This window comes from Dinoponera quadriceps, unplaced genomic scaffold (assembly GCF_001313825.1).
Source record: "Dinoponera quadriceps isolate SergipeBrazil2010 unplaced genomic scaffold, ASM131382v1 scaffold7517, whole genome shotgun sequence".
NCBI lineage: Eukaryota > Metazoa > Arthropoda > Insecta > Hymenoptera > Formicidae > Dinoponera > Dinoponera quadriceps.
In genome coordinates this window covers 1-17376 of record NW_014561373.1, presented here as the reverse complement: position 1 = coordinate 17376, position 17376 = coordinate 1, and the positions used below count along the sequence as shown (strand labels likewise).

At 35.9% G+C, this 17376-nt stretch overlaps 1 protein-coding gene and 1 pseudogene across 1 annotated transcript; both read left to right on the top strand.

Moving 5' to 3' along the window:
* Window positions 1–824: 824 nt before the first annotated feature.
* On the top strand, window positions 825–6285 carry LOC106750976 (annotated as a pseudogene).
* A 940-nt stretch (window positions 6286–7225) lies between these two features.
* LOC106750975 (aminopeptidase N-like) lies at window positions 7226–16125 on the top strand (the record flags this gene model as incomplete). Its single annotated transcript, XM_014631698.1, has 11 exons — window positions 7226–7734; window positions 9096–9605; window positions 10231–10414; window positions 10517–10655; window positions 12355–12436; window positions 12734–13098; window positions 13417–13691; window positions 14121–14311; window positions 14624–14935; window positions 15015–15084; window positions 16061–16125. Coding segments are annotated over exons 1-11 (2702 nt in total), but the record flags the coding sequence as incomplete, so codon positions are not given.
* Between the last annotated feature and the right edge of the window lie 1251 nt (window positions 16126–17376).

The following is a 17376-nucleotide window of genomic DNA, read 5'->3' as shown; positions in this document are numbered from 1 at the left end:
ATATATATATATATATTCTATAAGTATATATATATAATTTTTAATATATATATATTAAAAGTATATATAAATATATATAAGTATATATAAAAGAGAAAAATTATATATATATATATATATAATTTTTCTCTTTTTTAGTTCACGACCGGCATCTCTATGTTTGTAACAATACCGAATCCTGATGTCATCGTTAATTCGAAGTGTTAACGGAAAACTCTTACGAATATGTCAGAATTGTAAAATTATTGACCAACTGGATCACCAATTAATTAAATCACGAATTAATTTTAATTAATTTTCTATCATACACTCTGTACATACAACACGTGTGGCCAATACGTGTGGTCTACCTCGTGTAGTCTACTTCGAATAAATAAATTTTAATGTTTTAATCTTGAGATTTTATCAATCACTCTGTTCCTTCACTCTTTCGATCGTTTTCGAGAAAAGTTGCAGACGGAAATAATTCCGCTATTAACAGACAAATTTCGGGACAACGGTCGCATAAGACGAGATTATTCATTTCGAACTTGAAACAGGACGATTGTTTGTCCGGACTACGTGTGTCAATACTCATTGCTGTGTACGGAGTCTCTTGAGGTATTTAGAAACCTTAGATTTGCACACCGGCGATGTGTTCGTAACGACGAGTCTTGACGCCGTGGCTGATTCGAAATGGTAAGAACGCGCTCTCACGAATGTATTGAAATTCTAACATTATTAATTAATTGGATTGCTAATTAATTTAACTTCCAATCTTGTATGTGTGCACGTACGTATGTACTTTGCCTCTTCTTCTTCGTGCAAAAATACCGTTCTTATAGATGACTGCAACGAGAGTAGTGATGGTGTTCGTCGGTCTGTTGTTCAACGTCGGAATGATATCTGCAACGGAACGTCACATTTATATGAGCAAACCGATGGATTGCACGCTCGCTGAACAGAATTATCGTTTACCGCATCACGTGATACCGCGAAGCTATAACATTAGACTGTCAACATACTTATCCGGTATCGATGGGAAGACTAATATAATTATCGAAATATTAAATGAAACTTCGGAAATAAGTTTGAACGCGTACGAACTGCATATAGACACGGAAACGGTAAAACTTAAGAGGTTTCCGATCAATTCTAATGAACACGGTGTGATATATACACCGACGGGGTACAAGTACTGTTCTAAGCCGCAGGTTTTATTTCTGACTTCCGACAAGATACTGCGTCCAGGGATTTACGAACTAAAGATGGAGTATACAGCCATCGTACAGAGCAGCCGAGGCTTTGTTCGGACCGTATATGAAGAGATAGAAAATGAACAGTGAGTAACAAATCACAAGCTCTTAATCGTAGTAACTAGTTTTTGAAATGTAAGTCGTTAAATAAAATTTAAATTCTTTGAATACATACATTTCTCTGTTACTCTTCATGTAATTTTATATGTATATTTATTTTTATTCGTAAGTTGAATTATACAAATTTTTCATCGATTTGTTCCAATTTAAGAAAAATTCGCAAGTTTCACAAATTTCTTATAAATTTATGTTTCACACGAAAAGTAGAATGACAGACCAGTCAGTTGAATCCGAATAACTTTTCGCTTCGTGATTGATTCCTTTTTCTAGATTGATTCCCCAATCTAAAAGTTCGAATGAGTATGTTAAAAAAAAATAAGATGATTGTAACACATTTAACCGTCACAGTACTAAATTCACTCCAACCGATTAAAATATTCACCCGTACAGATTAAGAAATTCACTTTAATTTCGATTTAAACATTTATTCGGAATGACGATATTTCCATTATTGCCTCAAATATATTTTTACTTGCTCTGAGTAACACTTCAGTCTAAGAAATTTAAAGCTAATCGTATCAATTTTACTGAAATATTCTGAAAGATAAAAACATCACTTATAACTTGACTCAATATTTGTACGAATCATACGTATCGAGAAAACAACTTGGATTATTGAATAGCTGTATGTCTCATGATATTCCATATTAATTAAAGTTTTTTTAATAGAAAAATGTATGAATGTATGAATGGTCATACATAACGTTTCTTGACCAGACCGGAGCGCGAAAAGTATTCCCTTGTTGGGACGAGCCAACGTTCAAGGCCATTTTCAACATCACGGTTGAACATTGGTCTAGACAACAGGTTTTCTCAAATATGCCGTACCGGCGAAATACGGGGACTGAGCATTGGAATATAGAAACGGAATTTGAGTCTACACCCGTGATAGCCAGCTATTTCGTTTTAATCATTATTATTACGTCCATCGTACATCCACAAATGACCGTATATGGTTCCAATCGGAAATGACCAACATAACATATGAATTATTGCAAACCGTCGCTGACAGAACCAAAGACATCTTAATACGGTACACGGGCAACATCTGGGAAAACTCAACAACCAGAATAATAGCGTATCCGAATTTACCGAGTAAAGGTGTGGGAAGTGGAGGACTCGCAATTTTCAGGTAATGCGCGCACTCGAAATATCACGGCAACATGATGATACATTTCCTCTCAACCTAAGAGGAAAATTTCACGTAGAGCGTGAAAAACATATTTGTAATATTAGGCGTACAAAAATACAAAATCGATTATCATCGAAATTAGTTTCAATGTACAGAGTTTTTATATGCCGTGTTGACAGTTATTCCGAATTATTGTAATACTTTTTATTTTAGTATTAAAGATGTAAACAAACTCTCAATCTTATCATTTTATTTGTAAACGTGATTTTCAGAGAAAGTGATCTTCTCTCCATATCAGAAATTCATTTTCCCGGTCGCGTAATCGAAATCTGGAAGATGATCGCACGCGAAATGGCACGACAGTATATCGAGATCTATGTCAGTCCAGCCGAATGGTCTCACGTGTGGTTCAGCAAAACACTTGGATTGTATTTCAGTTATAACATCCTTGAAGAGGTGATATATTTTTCCTTTACATTTCTCATTTATCGTTACGTATCGTAATGATAATAAAACGACGTTTTGCGCACGAAATAAAAAGAGAAGCTCGTGCGCGTCGTTGTGAGCGTAGTAAGTCATATTTAACATGTCTATCATATATATCAAGGTATCAAAAACAAAAGGCTAACATATAATTATTGCAAAGATATCAAGGATTTCAAGGAATAGGGCCGAAATTAAATTATTATATATCTCACTACAATATCACATCATCGCAATACTAATTTTATTGCGAAATTTTATTGCGATATTTCATTTTATTCTTAGCAATAACGAGATATGTATCGCCAAATTTAATATCTATTCCAATGTTAATATTTACAAATGTCAATTTTAGGGTTTCGGGGACAAAGAGCCGATAATGCAACATTTTGTAGTGCAGATTTTACAGCCTGCTCTTCATAACGATGACATTCTCAATGTACCTCCTGTCATACAAGAATATGATCAGATTTACTCTATTCTCATCTACAAGAAAGGTGAGAACGAGTAAATGATACAAAAAAATCCTAAATATATTGATTATTTAAAATTAGTAAGTGGGTCAAATCATATTGGCTGCACATAAATTCAACAATCGTTTGTAACTTGATCATTGCAAATAATACAAGACACGATTATTTAACGATTGGCTAATTTATTTTTGCGATTTATTATTTCATAAATTTATGAAATTGATTTTATTGCGATTCATATTGATTAATTCGAAACAATACGTCTGAAAATTTTCATATTAACTTTTACTTACAATATCGGCAGTAAATATTAAATAACGAAACCAAATACAAATATTGTTAAATTTCCTATTAAATTTATTTTTTTGTTATAATTTTTATTATTACTTGTACATTGTATCGTAGCGTCTGCATTAATAAAGATGATGGAAGATATCGTTACAAAGGAAGTGTTGGAGCAAGCCATTGCCGAATATGTAGAGACATAGTAAGTAATCCGATATAATACGATTATCCGTAATTTAGTGAAGTATAACAATTGAGACCTAATGATAAACTCTATTATCTAAGCGAACTACTGCGATAAATTACGATCAAAAATCGCAGTGCCATAATTTCGTTAACTTTCTGTAGATACAAATATTTTTGGATAAATAAGAAAGTAGATAAACGGGGTAATGAAAATAACTGATTACTTTGAATGCAAGATATCAAAGTTTTCGTACTCACGCGATCTATGTCACCAAAAAACGTCTTACTTGTACAGTGCTTATTGTACTGCTACACCGAATAACTTCTTGAAGATCGTGGACAGCAAAATGAATCGGTCAGAAGAAGCATATCAATGTAACATGACGAAATTCATGCACACCTGGCTGTCGAGAAGAAAATATCCCACGTTGCTGGTTACAAGACATTACGAGATTAACTATACGAACATTACATACAATGACACGGGACACACCTCTGATGAACAGGACAAATGGATGATACCGGTGACTTATGCTACGCAGAACGATCCTCGTTTCGATCAGGAAACTCCGGAATGGTGGCTGGACAGTAATAATACATCTCTTTATTCTACAGAACTTTTAAACGGCGAGACAGATGAGTGGATCCTATTGAACGTACAACATTCCGGTAAGTACCGGCAGTACGCAGAGAAGCCGATCATCCGGTTTCACGACAGGGGAAGATTATGAGATAACAATCGGTGGGACTGACTTTTTGCTTCGATAATAGGTTACTATCGCGTGAATTACGATGAGAGAAATTGGCTGAATATCGCGCATTTCCTAAATTATGGAGATCATCGAGAGATCCACGCCCTGAATCGCGCTCAGATCCTCGATGACGCGTATCATTTTTTAATGGACGACACAATGAATTACGACACCTACTCTGCCCTGATCGAGTACTTAAGGAAAGAGACTAACTTCGTGGTATGGCACTTTATGATGAACGTCTTGCAGTATATGTCACCTTTCTTCAAATTCGTAGAAGGCTGATACTTTAAGGTACGTAGAGGCAGGGAAAATAAAAACTCGGTAAAATAGCGCGTGAAATGTTTAACTGGCATAGAGACGGCTCTCTCAGATGTAAAACCTCAGAAATAAGACTTGCCTGAGAGATCAAAAGCACAGGGAATTAATATTACCAAGTGATTCTTTCAGGAGCGAATGTTGTGCACGATTCACGAGGTTATGACGCAGATCGGGTACGATGAAGACCCTGATGACGACGTCATAGACAGGACAAAGGTGCATGCTCTGCGAATGTTACTCCTCAAATGGTCCTGTTAACACGGTCATCCAGAATGCAGAAAGAATGCCAATTATAAACTGGCTACACATATCAATGACTCCAAGATATATCGGTAATTATTATCTCTCTAAATCAGGATTTGCTTTTGCAATTGTTAACTGATATGCTCTTTCTTGATCATATTTCCCGCACAAAGTTTCGAAAATCCATTTAATCGCGGCATGATCAGAAGTTGATTATTTGTCGCAATTTTACCCTTGTCTTTTCCTACAGAACTTTGCGGGAAGGAGGGACTGGACGTATTGCGCGGGCCTAACGAAGACGAACAAGACGGTATGGAATTAAGTACTACGTAGTATCGTAAACAGAAATGATTCTGAGATGCTGCAACACCTGGCCTGTAACGATAACGACGAAATGATCAAGGAGCTTTTGAAATCAATTATTATTGAACCTAGTAATGAATAGTTACGATTGGAGAGGGTGCATCTGAGAGAATTGTATCACGTCATTGTGAAGAAGCACGCGAGGAAGGATAAAGTGCTCGATTTTCTCTTGGAAAGTTCCAATCGTATATTTTCCCGGTAAAGTTTCGCTCTTTTTTATCTATTCTGTGTGCAACGTTCGTGTATATATTTGTCCACTTACGATGTCGTTTTGGTGTTGCAGTGACCTAAGTAGATTACAGGTATTAGTTGATATTATTATGAGTGTGCATTCCCGTTGCCAGTTAGACAAGGTTAAACTTCACAATATCGTGCTTCATATATCTATCTAAGCTCCTGTTGCCATTATTATTACCAATTATCTTTGTATATTTCATAATATATTGTCTTGACTTAATTATGCAAGAGATTAAGCAACTATGATGTAGTTTAACGGCAAGCTGTATTACTGTGATTTGTCACATAGTAACGATTTGTTGTAGATATGGAAATCGGTAAAGAAAAATCCCTTGGACGAGAAAAAATTAAATAAAATTAGAGAAATCATAGCATTGCGACTGAATCAAATCAACAAGCAAAAGGACGTGTTCGTACGTCGTTTTCCCTATCTTCGATATCCAGGAGAATGCTGATCAGCCGCACATAACAATTGTATGCGTGGCTTAATCCGAACAAATAAATTTTAATGTGGATTTTGATATTTGTAAAGTACCCGATTTTTTCTTATGTTATTTACCTTAGGATAAGTTAATTCCATTGTTTTAATCTTAGCTTGCCACATCCAGTCTAATAGACCGCTGAACATCTTTTGGTCTTCTAGTTTTCACATAGCGTGCTACTTTCTTTTTTTTTAATATCAGATGTCCGCTACAACAAACGAACAATATGTTTTCTTAAATTGCATTTGCAAAATTAGTTGAGAATTGTTTCCCAAAAACACTTTTTTTTCTTGTACCAATAAACTTTACTTAAACCCAACTAATTTTCTTGCACTGATATCAAACGTTTTATTCAGACTCAATACTTCCAATTCCTATATTACAAGCCTATTGCAAATATTACAATAAAAATGACAAGGCAACAAAGTCGATCCGTAGGACCGGAATATAGTAAATAAAAGGCTCGAAAATAAATGTGGCTAAGTTAATTTTCGCTTTATTATTATTCGATTAATCGTTTACGATCAAAGTAACAAACGTTGTATTTTGCCAATAATGGATGACGTTCACGATAACAGTTGCGTGAGAAATAATATTTGAAAAAGCACGGTTGTTTTATGGAACTATTGTGTTGTCATTGTCCTCGTATATCAATATACGAAGTTTCTTACGCTGACATATTTATAGACTTTCAATTTGCTCACCGGCGACACTTTGTTCGTAACGAGTACTGACGTTGCTGATTCAAAATGGTAAGAGTATGCTCTCACGAATATACCGAATTTCTAACGTTATTGATTAATTAAGTCGATTCATAATCGACTAATTCGATTTACAATTGTACATGTATGTGTGCATTTTGCCTTGTTCTTCCTCTGCGTCCAACAAGACATCGTTCTTACAGATGACCAAGATGAGAATTGGCGTGGCGTTGCTCACTCTGTTTTTACTAATTATTTATTTATTGAACGGCCTGACATTCACTATCGCAATTGAGATTGACACCAGCAAGCCTTCAAAAACCTGCACATTTGAAAATTTGAATTATAATTTACCGGGCAATGTAGTACCTCGAAATTACGAAATAAAGCTGGCAATAACGAACAAGTATGTCATTGAAGGGGAGACCATTATAGTCGTTGAAATAATTAGAACAACCGCGATGTTTGGTTTACACGCGGAAAACCTGATAATAGACTCCGAAACGATCAAGCTTGTGCAGAAAGCAAAGGTCAACAACACCGACGTGGTGCACATGCCGATGGCATATAGTTATTGCAAAGAATTTCAGATTTTGTTCCTGTCATTCATGCGGAAACTGCGTCCTGGGCATTATGTGCTATACATAAACTATAAAGGTGTCATAGAGGACAACCTAGACCTCGGCTGGACCAAATACGTGACCAAGGAAGAAGACGCGAAGTGAGTAACAAATAAGATACGAAAACAGAACTGTTTACGTTCGTAAACAACACCTTTCTTCACCGTTAACGAGCGCGATATATCGAAAAATTCGTATACAATCTGTAATTCCCTTAAATTAACAAATCTCGCAAATATACGCAAACCCTTCGTCCCTTTTTGTTTTTAATTATTAGTATCTAATTATTAGTACAAGTGTAATTTTATATTTCATGCAATTTGAGAGAGAGAGAGAGAGAGAGAGAGAGAGAGAGAGAGAAAGAGAGAGAGAGAATCATGTCTTTGTTAACGATTCGATCAAAATCGAGCTACTTTGATCAAGCAAACAAGTTTTTCGCGTATGGAAGATATAGCCTGAAAAATTTCAGACGCATCCAAAATTTAGTTCGCGAAAAATTTGTTTTTTATCGCTTTTGTCTTAAAAATCCATTGATATTTCGATGTTTTCGTTGAGGAAAAATAAATTCTAATTATTTAGAAAGTCTCTCGGTAAAATTACAGTCACGAGGCCTGAGATACTTCGTACACGCGTCAAAGAACGTAGATCGAATTATTTATTGAAACATTTTCACTGAAGAGATAATGTTGTAATTTATTGAAACATTTTGACATGCAATTTTTTGAAGTATTTTAACTGAAGAGATAAACATGTAACATTACTATTATTACACAGGCCGACAAAACATTTTACCAGAAACCGGAATATACTATCTCGAAGGTTTTTGATTCGCTGAATTCAAATCTGGATTCAGAAATGCTCGTTTGGCTCAGGTTTCCGAAATATTATAACCTAAATGTGCAAAAAACGCGATTTTAGCCTATATTTGAGGTCATGCAGCATGAAGAAAACTTTCTTTTTCAAAAAACCGTTCAAAGTATCTCAAAGTATAGGTCTCGATCTTTCAAATGCCGTTGAGTTTGCTCAAATATCTGTTTTTGTCAGCGATATATGCTATTTAAAAAATTTAAATTCATGCAATTTGAAATTTTAAAAATAGCATATATCGCTGACAAAAACAGATATTTGAGCAAACTCAACGGCATTTGAAAGATCGAGACCTATACTTTGAGATACTTTGAACAGTTTTTTGAAAAAGAAAGTTTTCTTCATGCTGCATGACCTCAAATATAGGCTAAAATCGCGTTTTTTGCACATTTAGGTTATAATATTTCGGAAACCTGAGCCAAACGAGCATTTTTGAGGCCAGATTTGAATTCAGCGTGTTAAAAACCTTCGGGATAGTATACTCCGGTTTCTGGTAAAATGTTTTTGTCAAATTTTGTCGGCCTGTGTTATTAAATGACGCTAACGTTGTCCGAAGTTTATCTACATCTTACGTATCGCGAATACCCGTTATTAGATATCCACGTGGCTTACAACAGTGGGAGCTTTTATCATTATTAAAATTCTGTCTTGGAAATGCGACTAGGTCATTCATAACGATACTGGAACCGACCGGAGCTCGACGCGTGTTTCCATGCTGGGATGAGCCGCGGTTCAAAGCAACCTTCAACATCTCTGTCATACATCCGCCTGGAATGCAGGTCTCTTCAAATATGCCGCAGCAGACGAAAAAGGTAGTGCAGGGTCACCAAATACAGAAGACCTTTATGCCCACACCCGTCATGTGCACTTATCTCGTGACAATCGTCATTTTCGAATATCTCGACGAATCCTTGCCAGATGGCGAAGAGTGGTTCAACTTGCACGTGAATGACGAAACGCGAAAACTCGTGCAAGAAATCGTTACGAAGATCGACAGTTACTTAATGTCATATACGCAGAGCACGTGGGGAAGACCAACCAAAATCGTTGTATATCCGAATCTCCCGAGGAAAGCCGTGGGAGGTTGGGGATTCGCAGTTTTCAGGTAATACCGCGCAATATCGGAATATTATGTATATATTGCGGCCTGGAGAGAAATTCCCTGTGATAATATTTCAATGTACATGCAGTGCAAGTTTCATTGAATTCTTATGAAATTCGTTTCATTTTACAACTTCTCTTAAAGTGAATAATTTTTCCAGGCTCTGAATTACAGTTAAATATTTGATGTCACTTTTAAATGCAATGTAGATTAATTCGTAATATTTTCATTATTTTGAATTATGAGTGATACAAACATGAGTTAAAAATATAAATGCTGGGAAATATACCTAATTCTGGACATTCTTATTGTTTTAAATATGGATATTTAAACTTTCAACATAGGATATATTCAATATATGCATATTCTATGTTGAAAGTTTAATCATTTGCATTTAAAGAAGCAAAGCAATAAGAATATCTACGTATCTTAGATACGTATCTTAGATACGTATCCAGGCATTGGAACTTTTAACTTATAACCAAGATCAATTTCAATGCGCAGAATTTGTTAAATACAGTTAAATACAGTATTGTAAATTATTCCGAATTATTTTGGTGCCTACAATTAATCTAAAGGCGTAAGATAATTCTCGAAATATCATTTTATTTGTAAACATAACTTTCAGAGAAAGTGATCTTCTATACGAGCGAAATATTAATTGTCCCGGTTTTTTAATCAATCTATGGATGACATTAACACATGGAATTACACAACAGTATATCGAAAGTTTTGTCAGCCCAACTCGATGGTCTCATCTGTGGCTCAATAGGGCACTCGAGCTGTACCTCAGTTACAATATCCTCGGAAAGGTGATTTTTTTCTATTCGATCTATCCAAGTTCCCAAGTTTTTCTACAATCCGCCAAGTTTAGCATCTTCTCTAATCTCCACGTTTACAACTCTTAATTTTAGCATTTCGGCGAGGAACAAATGATGGACCTTTTTGTAGTGCAGGTTCTACAGCCTGCTCGGCATAATGATATCGCTTTCAATGTACCACCTATCATACACGAAAATGATCCGTTTTACTCAACTCTCATTTACAAAAAAGGTGAGAACCTTAAATTTACGATATAAACGCAAGTATTTCTGTTGTTTAAAATGAATACGTAGGTAAAATCATTGTATAAATATAATTCAACAATTGTCCTTAACTTACCGAATGCAAATGATACAATTTGTTCACTCTGTGGTGATAAAGTTGGATGTGTAGCGGGGGTGTAGAATCTTAAGGGGAAGGTAAGGAGTTAGGGGTAGGTGGTTCAGAAAGTAGAAGAATCGGATGGAGCTGGAGATGGGTCTGGGGTTTAGGGTCAGGTGTCGGGAAACGCGAAAGTGGGTTAAAGTATCACGGTGGGGAAGCGGTGAAGCCCACGGGGACCGTGGAGGAGAATAATCTGGAGAGGATGGTATCTCGCCAGAGGGGCTTGATGGTTGATAGTTAGGACGAATTGGAAGGGGCGAGAGGGGAACGGTCTGGCGGTGACGAGGTATTCCCGTCTGAAAATAAGAGCTCGGGAAAGGCCCTAAGTTGTGCTGTTAGCGTGTCGTCGCTAGCCTCAAGAAGATCTCTATGTGCCAATGCAAAGGCCTCAAGCCTGTCCTCTCTACCTAGGATATTCACTACGGAGGGGTGTTAATGAATGAAGAGATTGAAGCTAATAAGGACGAGTATAAATTGTGCTAAATACTTACTCGCTGATTCGTGTAACCTTTTTGGATTTCTGAGCCTGGCTGTCGTCTCGTGACTCGGGTCGTCTGGATAGTAGGTGCACTCACAACGGTTAAATCAAAATATGGAGAGATTCTAATACTCGGACTGTTCATCGGAATATCGAGATAAATATCTTGTTAGAGAAATCCCAAGTTACACAGCAAGTTTTCACCAGAAGAACTAGTACTGGAGAGATCCCGATTCGGACAGCAAAAGGCGAAGTCGTAATGGAAGCCGTAATGACAAGGACGCAATAGAAGTCGAAAATGACAACACGCAACAGAAGTCGAAATGGCAAGTGAGCTTGTGGCAAGAGAGTGAGGCTTATATAGGGAAGATTTTTGGGGGTGGCGGATGACGATCGCTAATGAGAGGAGTTTTCGTGGAAAACGGATATGGAGGATTGGAAAACGGATACCCTGGAAAACTCCTAATATTATCAGGATGTCATAAACGATCCTAAGAATCTAATTCCATCAAAGAGCTAGAGTCCGGTTGACCATATATGAAGGCGGATAAGATGACCGAAAAAGATATATAGAAGATAAGATGACGCGTTGGGAAACAAGTGACGTATTTGGCGGCGTATAATTTTTAACGCTTGCCCAAATCCGTTTGTTTCTTTAATTATAAAAAGAAGGAATTCACTGCTCCCACGGTACCCAGAATATAATAAAACTACGTACCTTACGTGAAGGCGGAAAAGATGACAGACGCGTTGGGAAACACATGGCGCGTTTAACGGCGAGCCATCATAATCTTATCCTTTTTACAATAGCGCTTGCCCGAAGTCCGTTTGCTTCCCAATCATATAAAAAAAAAAGGAATTCGTTGTTCCCGAGGTACCCAGGACGTAACACTATTAACTTATAGAACTTATTGGTTAAATGAAAGAAATATTGTCAACCAACTTTCATTTACAATGTCGATAACGAATTAATAGCAATGCCGGCTACGAAATAACCATGCATGTATATTGTTGATCTTTTCTGTACATTTATCTATTATGCTATTTATAATCCACATTATTTTGTAGCATCCGCCATGATAAGGCTGTTGGGATATATCGTTACAAAGGGAGTGCTGCAGCAAGCCATTCTCGAGTATTTATCGACATAGTAAGTAATGCGTTATTATACTACATAATACGACCAATCGACATAATTCGATAAAGTTGAACAATCGAGAAGTAACGATGCGAAGTCCTTTGCATAATCGAATTTCTAAGTCAAATTATGATTCAATCAGATCGTATTATAAATCTCTCGTTTTCTTGGATAAATGGTTTAAGTGGTAAAAAATAGACGAACGAAGTAACGTAATTCGAATTCACGTAATTCGAATTCAAGCTACCAAGTTTTTTGCTAATTAGTTCGTTTATTAAATTACAAAAAAATATATTATTACTCGTACAGTACATATGGCTCCGCCACACCAAGTGATTTCTTCAAGATAGTAGATAATGAAACGTGTCGACAAACGAACAAATGCCATTTAAACACAACGAAAATAATGTCCATCTGGCTGTCCCGAAGATACTATCCTACATTGCTGGTTACACGAAATGACACTGTCAATATGACATACGTTATGTATCATGAAACACGCTCCCCCAATAAGACTGAATGGCCAGAAACTTGTGTTAAGCAGAACGCATTCTTTTTCGATCAGAATGTTCTTATATGGTGGCTGATTAACAATTCGTCGCGGACCTATAATTCTTGTCTAGCATTAATTTCGCGCGATCCAAACGACATAATATTCAGCGTACAACAATACGGTGAGTATCAGCAGTGCACACTAAAATAAAATTTTGTCAAAGTTAACTTCACTTGAAATTGATCGAAGGAAATAATTTCGTTATTTATTTGATTTGATTGTAAGAAATTTAGTTTGCGAAAAGTCCCGCTTTTTCGATCGATTGCGTGTTATTAGTTATTGATGCTTCGATGTTTCCCCTCAGCAAAAATTAATTCTAAATTGCTCAAAGAAACTCTTGGTAAAATTACAATCGCGAAGTCATCCTATATATTTACGGTTCTTAAGTGGAAAAGCTATTCGTTCAGTGAGAATGACTGATCTTTTGTTTCCACCACAGGCTACTATCGCGTGAACTACGATAGTAGGACTTGGTTGAAGATCGCGCATTTCCTAGATTACAACGATCATAAGGACATATATGTTTCGAATCGAGCTCAGATCCTCGATGATGCGTATCATTTGGTGATGGAAGACAAAATGAATATGTCAACCTACGTGTCCTTGACTACGTTCTTAAGGAAAGAGACTGATTTTACGGTGTGGCATTCTATGATGAACGTCTTGCAGTATATGTCACCTTTCTTTAAATTTCCAGAAAGTGAATATTTCAGGGTACGTAGTGTGACAGAGAGAGAGAGAGAGAGAGAGAGAGAGAGAGAGTAGCAAGAGAAGTCATTATTTATGTCGATTTTTCAATTATCAACATATCTATCATAACTGGGTTTCCAAATAAAATTTTGTCAAAATTAACTTCACTTGAGATTGATTGAAGGAAATAATTTCGTTATTTATTTGATCGTAAGAAGTTTAGTTTGCGAAAAGTCCCGCTTTTTCGATCGATTGCGTGTTATTAGTTATTGATGCTTCGATGTTTCCCCTCAGCAAAAATTAATTCTAAATTGCTCAAAGAAACTCTTGGTAAAATTACAATCGCGAAGTCATCCTATATATTTATGGTTCTTAAGTGTGAAACTGCAGAAATAGTAAGAACCTGACGTGTAAATAGTTTAGAAAAGTAATATTATCTAACAACGCTTCCAGAAACACATGCTGAAAGTAATCTTTAATGTTCTGTCGAGGATCAGACGTAACGAAGATGATAATGACAACGCTTCGTTGAAAGCTACGCGGTTATTACTCTTGGATTGGTCTTGTAAACATGGCAGTAACTCTTGCAGACAGCTCGCCAACGTTAAACTGGGCGCATACTTCGTCGATCCCAAGCAATATCCGTAATTATCCGAATAATCAGAGTGGAATTAATTAACGAATTATTAAAAAAATTTAATAAAAAATTTAAATGATTAATTAATCATTGTTGCGAAATTATTAATTAATTAATTTAATTAATTTAAATTTAAATTTTTTATTAAATGATTAATTAATCATTTAAATTTTTTATTAAATTTTTTTCAATTATTGACTAACATCCTCTTTGAGCGTACTTTCCGCGTAACGTTTCGTAAAATTATATCTAGTAGAGGCGGAACCTGAAAATGACTTTTGCAATTGTTCTTTTATCGTTTTCTTCGCGTCCCACATAGAATCTTACCGTGGTGGAAGGACTGGACGTATTGCGCGGGCTTAATGCAAACGAGCCACAAGATTTGGAATAACGTGCAGGATGAGATCTCGTACAAATATGATGATCCAAAAATGATGCAATACCTGGCCTGTAACGAAAACGATAACATGCTCAAGGAACTTTTGGTTTCGACCACGTTCCGGCAAAATAAATGGGCACGTTTGAAAGACTCGCAGCTTAAGGATTTATATCATACCATTGTGAAGAAGCACGCGAGAATGGATAGCATACTTGATTTTATCATAGAAAACTTCAATGTTATAAAGCTAGGGTAAAGTTGACCACTTTCTTTACTATGTCACCGTGAACGTGTATCCATTTAAAACGAACCTGTTTCTCCGATGTTGTAGTTATATGAGTAAACTCGAGAAATTGGCTAACATGATAATGAGCGTGTATTCCGAGCACCAACTTTACAAGGTAAATTTTACGATATTATTGATATTTCATGTTCTTAACGAGTATATTTCGAGTATTATAAGTATTATAAGTACTAGAAGTTATGAACTTTATACCACTGTATGTTTAAAACAAAATGATCAACAATCCTGAAATTTGTGTATATGATGTCTGCATATTATAGTCTCTAATACTTTATTCGTCAACTTTTCTAATTATACGAGCAATGAATTGAATAATATTCCAGTGTATATACAGTGAAAGCTTTATCGAATTTTTATCAAACTCATTTCATTTTACAATCTTCTTTAAAGTGAAATAACTTTTGATCCAGACTCTGAATTATTGTCAAACTTTTGGTGTCATTTTTAAATGGAATATAGATCAATTTGGATTTTTTAAAATAATTTTATCGTTATCCTGAGTTATAGGCAATACATCTTTAAGCAACGGCGAAGTTATTTGACGGCAATTTGAATTATTGCCACTTGTCATAAATTATTACAAATAGTAACTATTTTGTTTTAGATATACAAATACGTAAAAAATAATACTATCTGGGACAAGGAAACGTTGAACGTGACTGAACGTTTGTTAGCTACACGATTGATACAAATAAATATGCAGAAGGACGTATTCGTGCGTCGTTTGGGAAATAAGACGATGGTAAAGGAGCACTGATTAATCGGGCGTAAATTGTACGCATGTTCTAACTCATACAAATAAATTTTAATAATTAAATATAATTTGACTTTGAAATTTGCGAGGCACTCCATTTCCTTATTATTTACTTTAGAATAAGTTTGCTCCAATATTATAATTTTCGCTTAATTCGTGGTTGATCGCTGTCGAGCAAAGTGTAATGTAATTCTTCTGATAACACTCGATATTTATGTAAAGGTCGTATAAGACAAATAATTTTGAATTTAGAACAGAGCAAATGTTTGTTTGGAGTGTGTATCGATACAGAACATTTTTTGAGGTGAAATATTTATAGAGGTTCAAATTGCTCACCGAGCATTCTGTGTCTTTAACGACACAGAGTCCTGACGATTTGAAAAGGTAAGTGGAAGTAGCCGAGAATACATTAAAAATTATCATTTGAAATTATCGAATAATATTTAGAGATCTTTAAAGCTTCTATATATATCATATATAGGATTTTATAATTACTTTACGTGAGACACTACGTCTCTTGTTGTTTAGCTACGGCAGTGTGCTCCGTCGGAGTGACACCGTTGAACGAGGCACCGTGCCGCCGGAGTAGCGGCACTGAACGAAGCACTGCGCCGAAAAGTGCATGTTGCGCTTAGGTAAACTGGTGTTCGGACTTACATCTTTCGATGCAGCCTCGTCATTCTCCGGATCGTACGATTCTTTAAGTGTTATACAACAACATATTTGGAGATTTTGCAATTATTATCAATAAAAATATATTTAAAAATTAAAAATTACACTTTACAATAACAAACAACAAACACTTTCTAATAACAAATTAAAATTCTCAATAATTAAAACATCGCGTAAAAATAAAAACATCGCGGGTCTCATGGTCAAGTGGTATCACGCTGACGTCGTCTATAGGCGACGCTCGTACACACAGGTCGTTGCGCGGATGACGTCTATAGGCGACGCTCGTACACACAGGTCGTCGCGCGGATGTCAACTATAGACGACGCTCATACACACAGGTCGTCACGCGGATGTCGTCTATAGGCGACGCTCGTAGCGAAAGGGTTAAATTCAGCGCCCGTACAATTCACAACATGGCTGACAGTTACGTGATCGATGACCACTAACATCAAAGGAGCCGACAGCTATTGTCGCAATTGTATGTAGTTAAACTGTGACTATGTGGTGTACCGAGTGAATGAAGAAAGCACTTATGTTGTATCTCAGTTATTATATCGTCCAAGAGGTTGTACTTTTATATATCCTTCAGTATTAGTGACACGCAATTTTGCGCAATTGAAAGATGCTCGCACACAGCGTCAAGTTTATTTTCTCAAACTTGACGAATCTCTTTTCATGGGTAAAAAACAGAAAAACGGAAAAAAATAATTAAAGCAATGTGTATTCTTATATCTCGAATTTTGATTTTGATATATATTATATAGAATGCAATATCCTCTGGAGTCATTCGATAGGCCGTTTGTGCATTGATCATCGGCCATAGAAGATATTTAGGGAGATTGACGCATATAAGCAAAAATATGAACAAAGAAGAATAACACGTAACATGATGGGATCGTAGACAATTCGTGTTCATATCAAATCAGCTACATTCATTGGCATCTCGTCAATCTGCGTAGA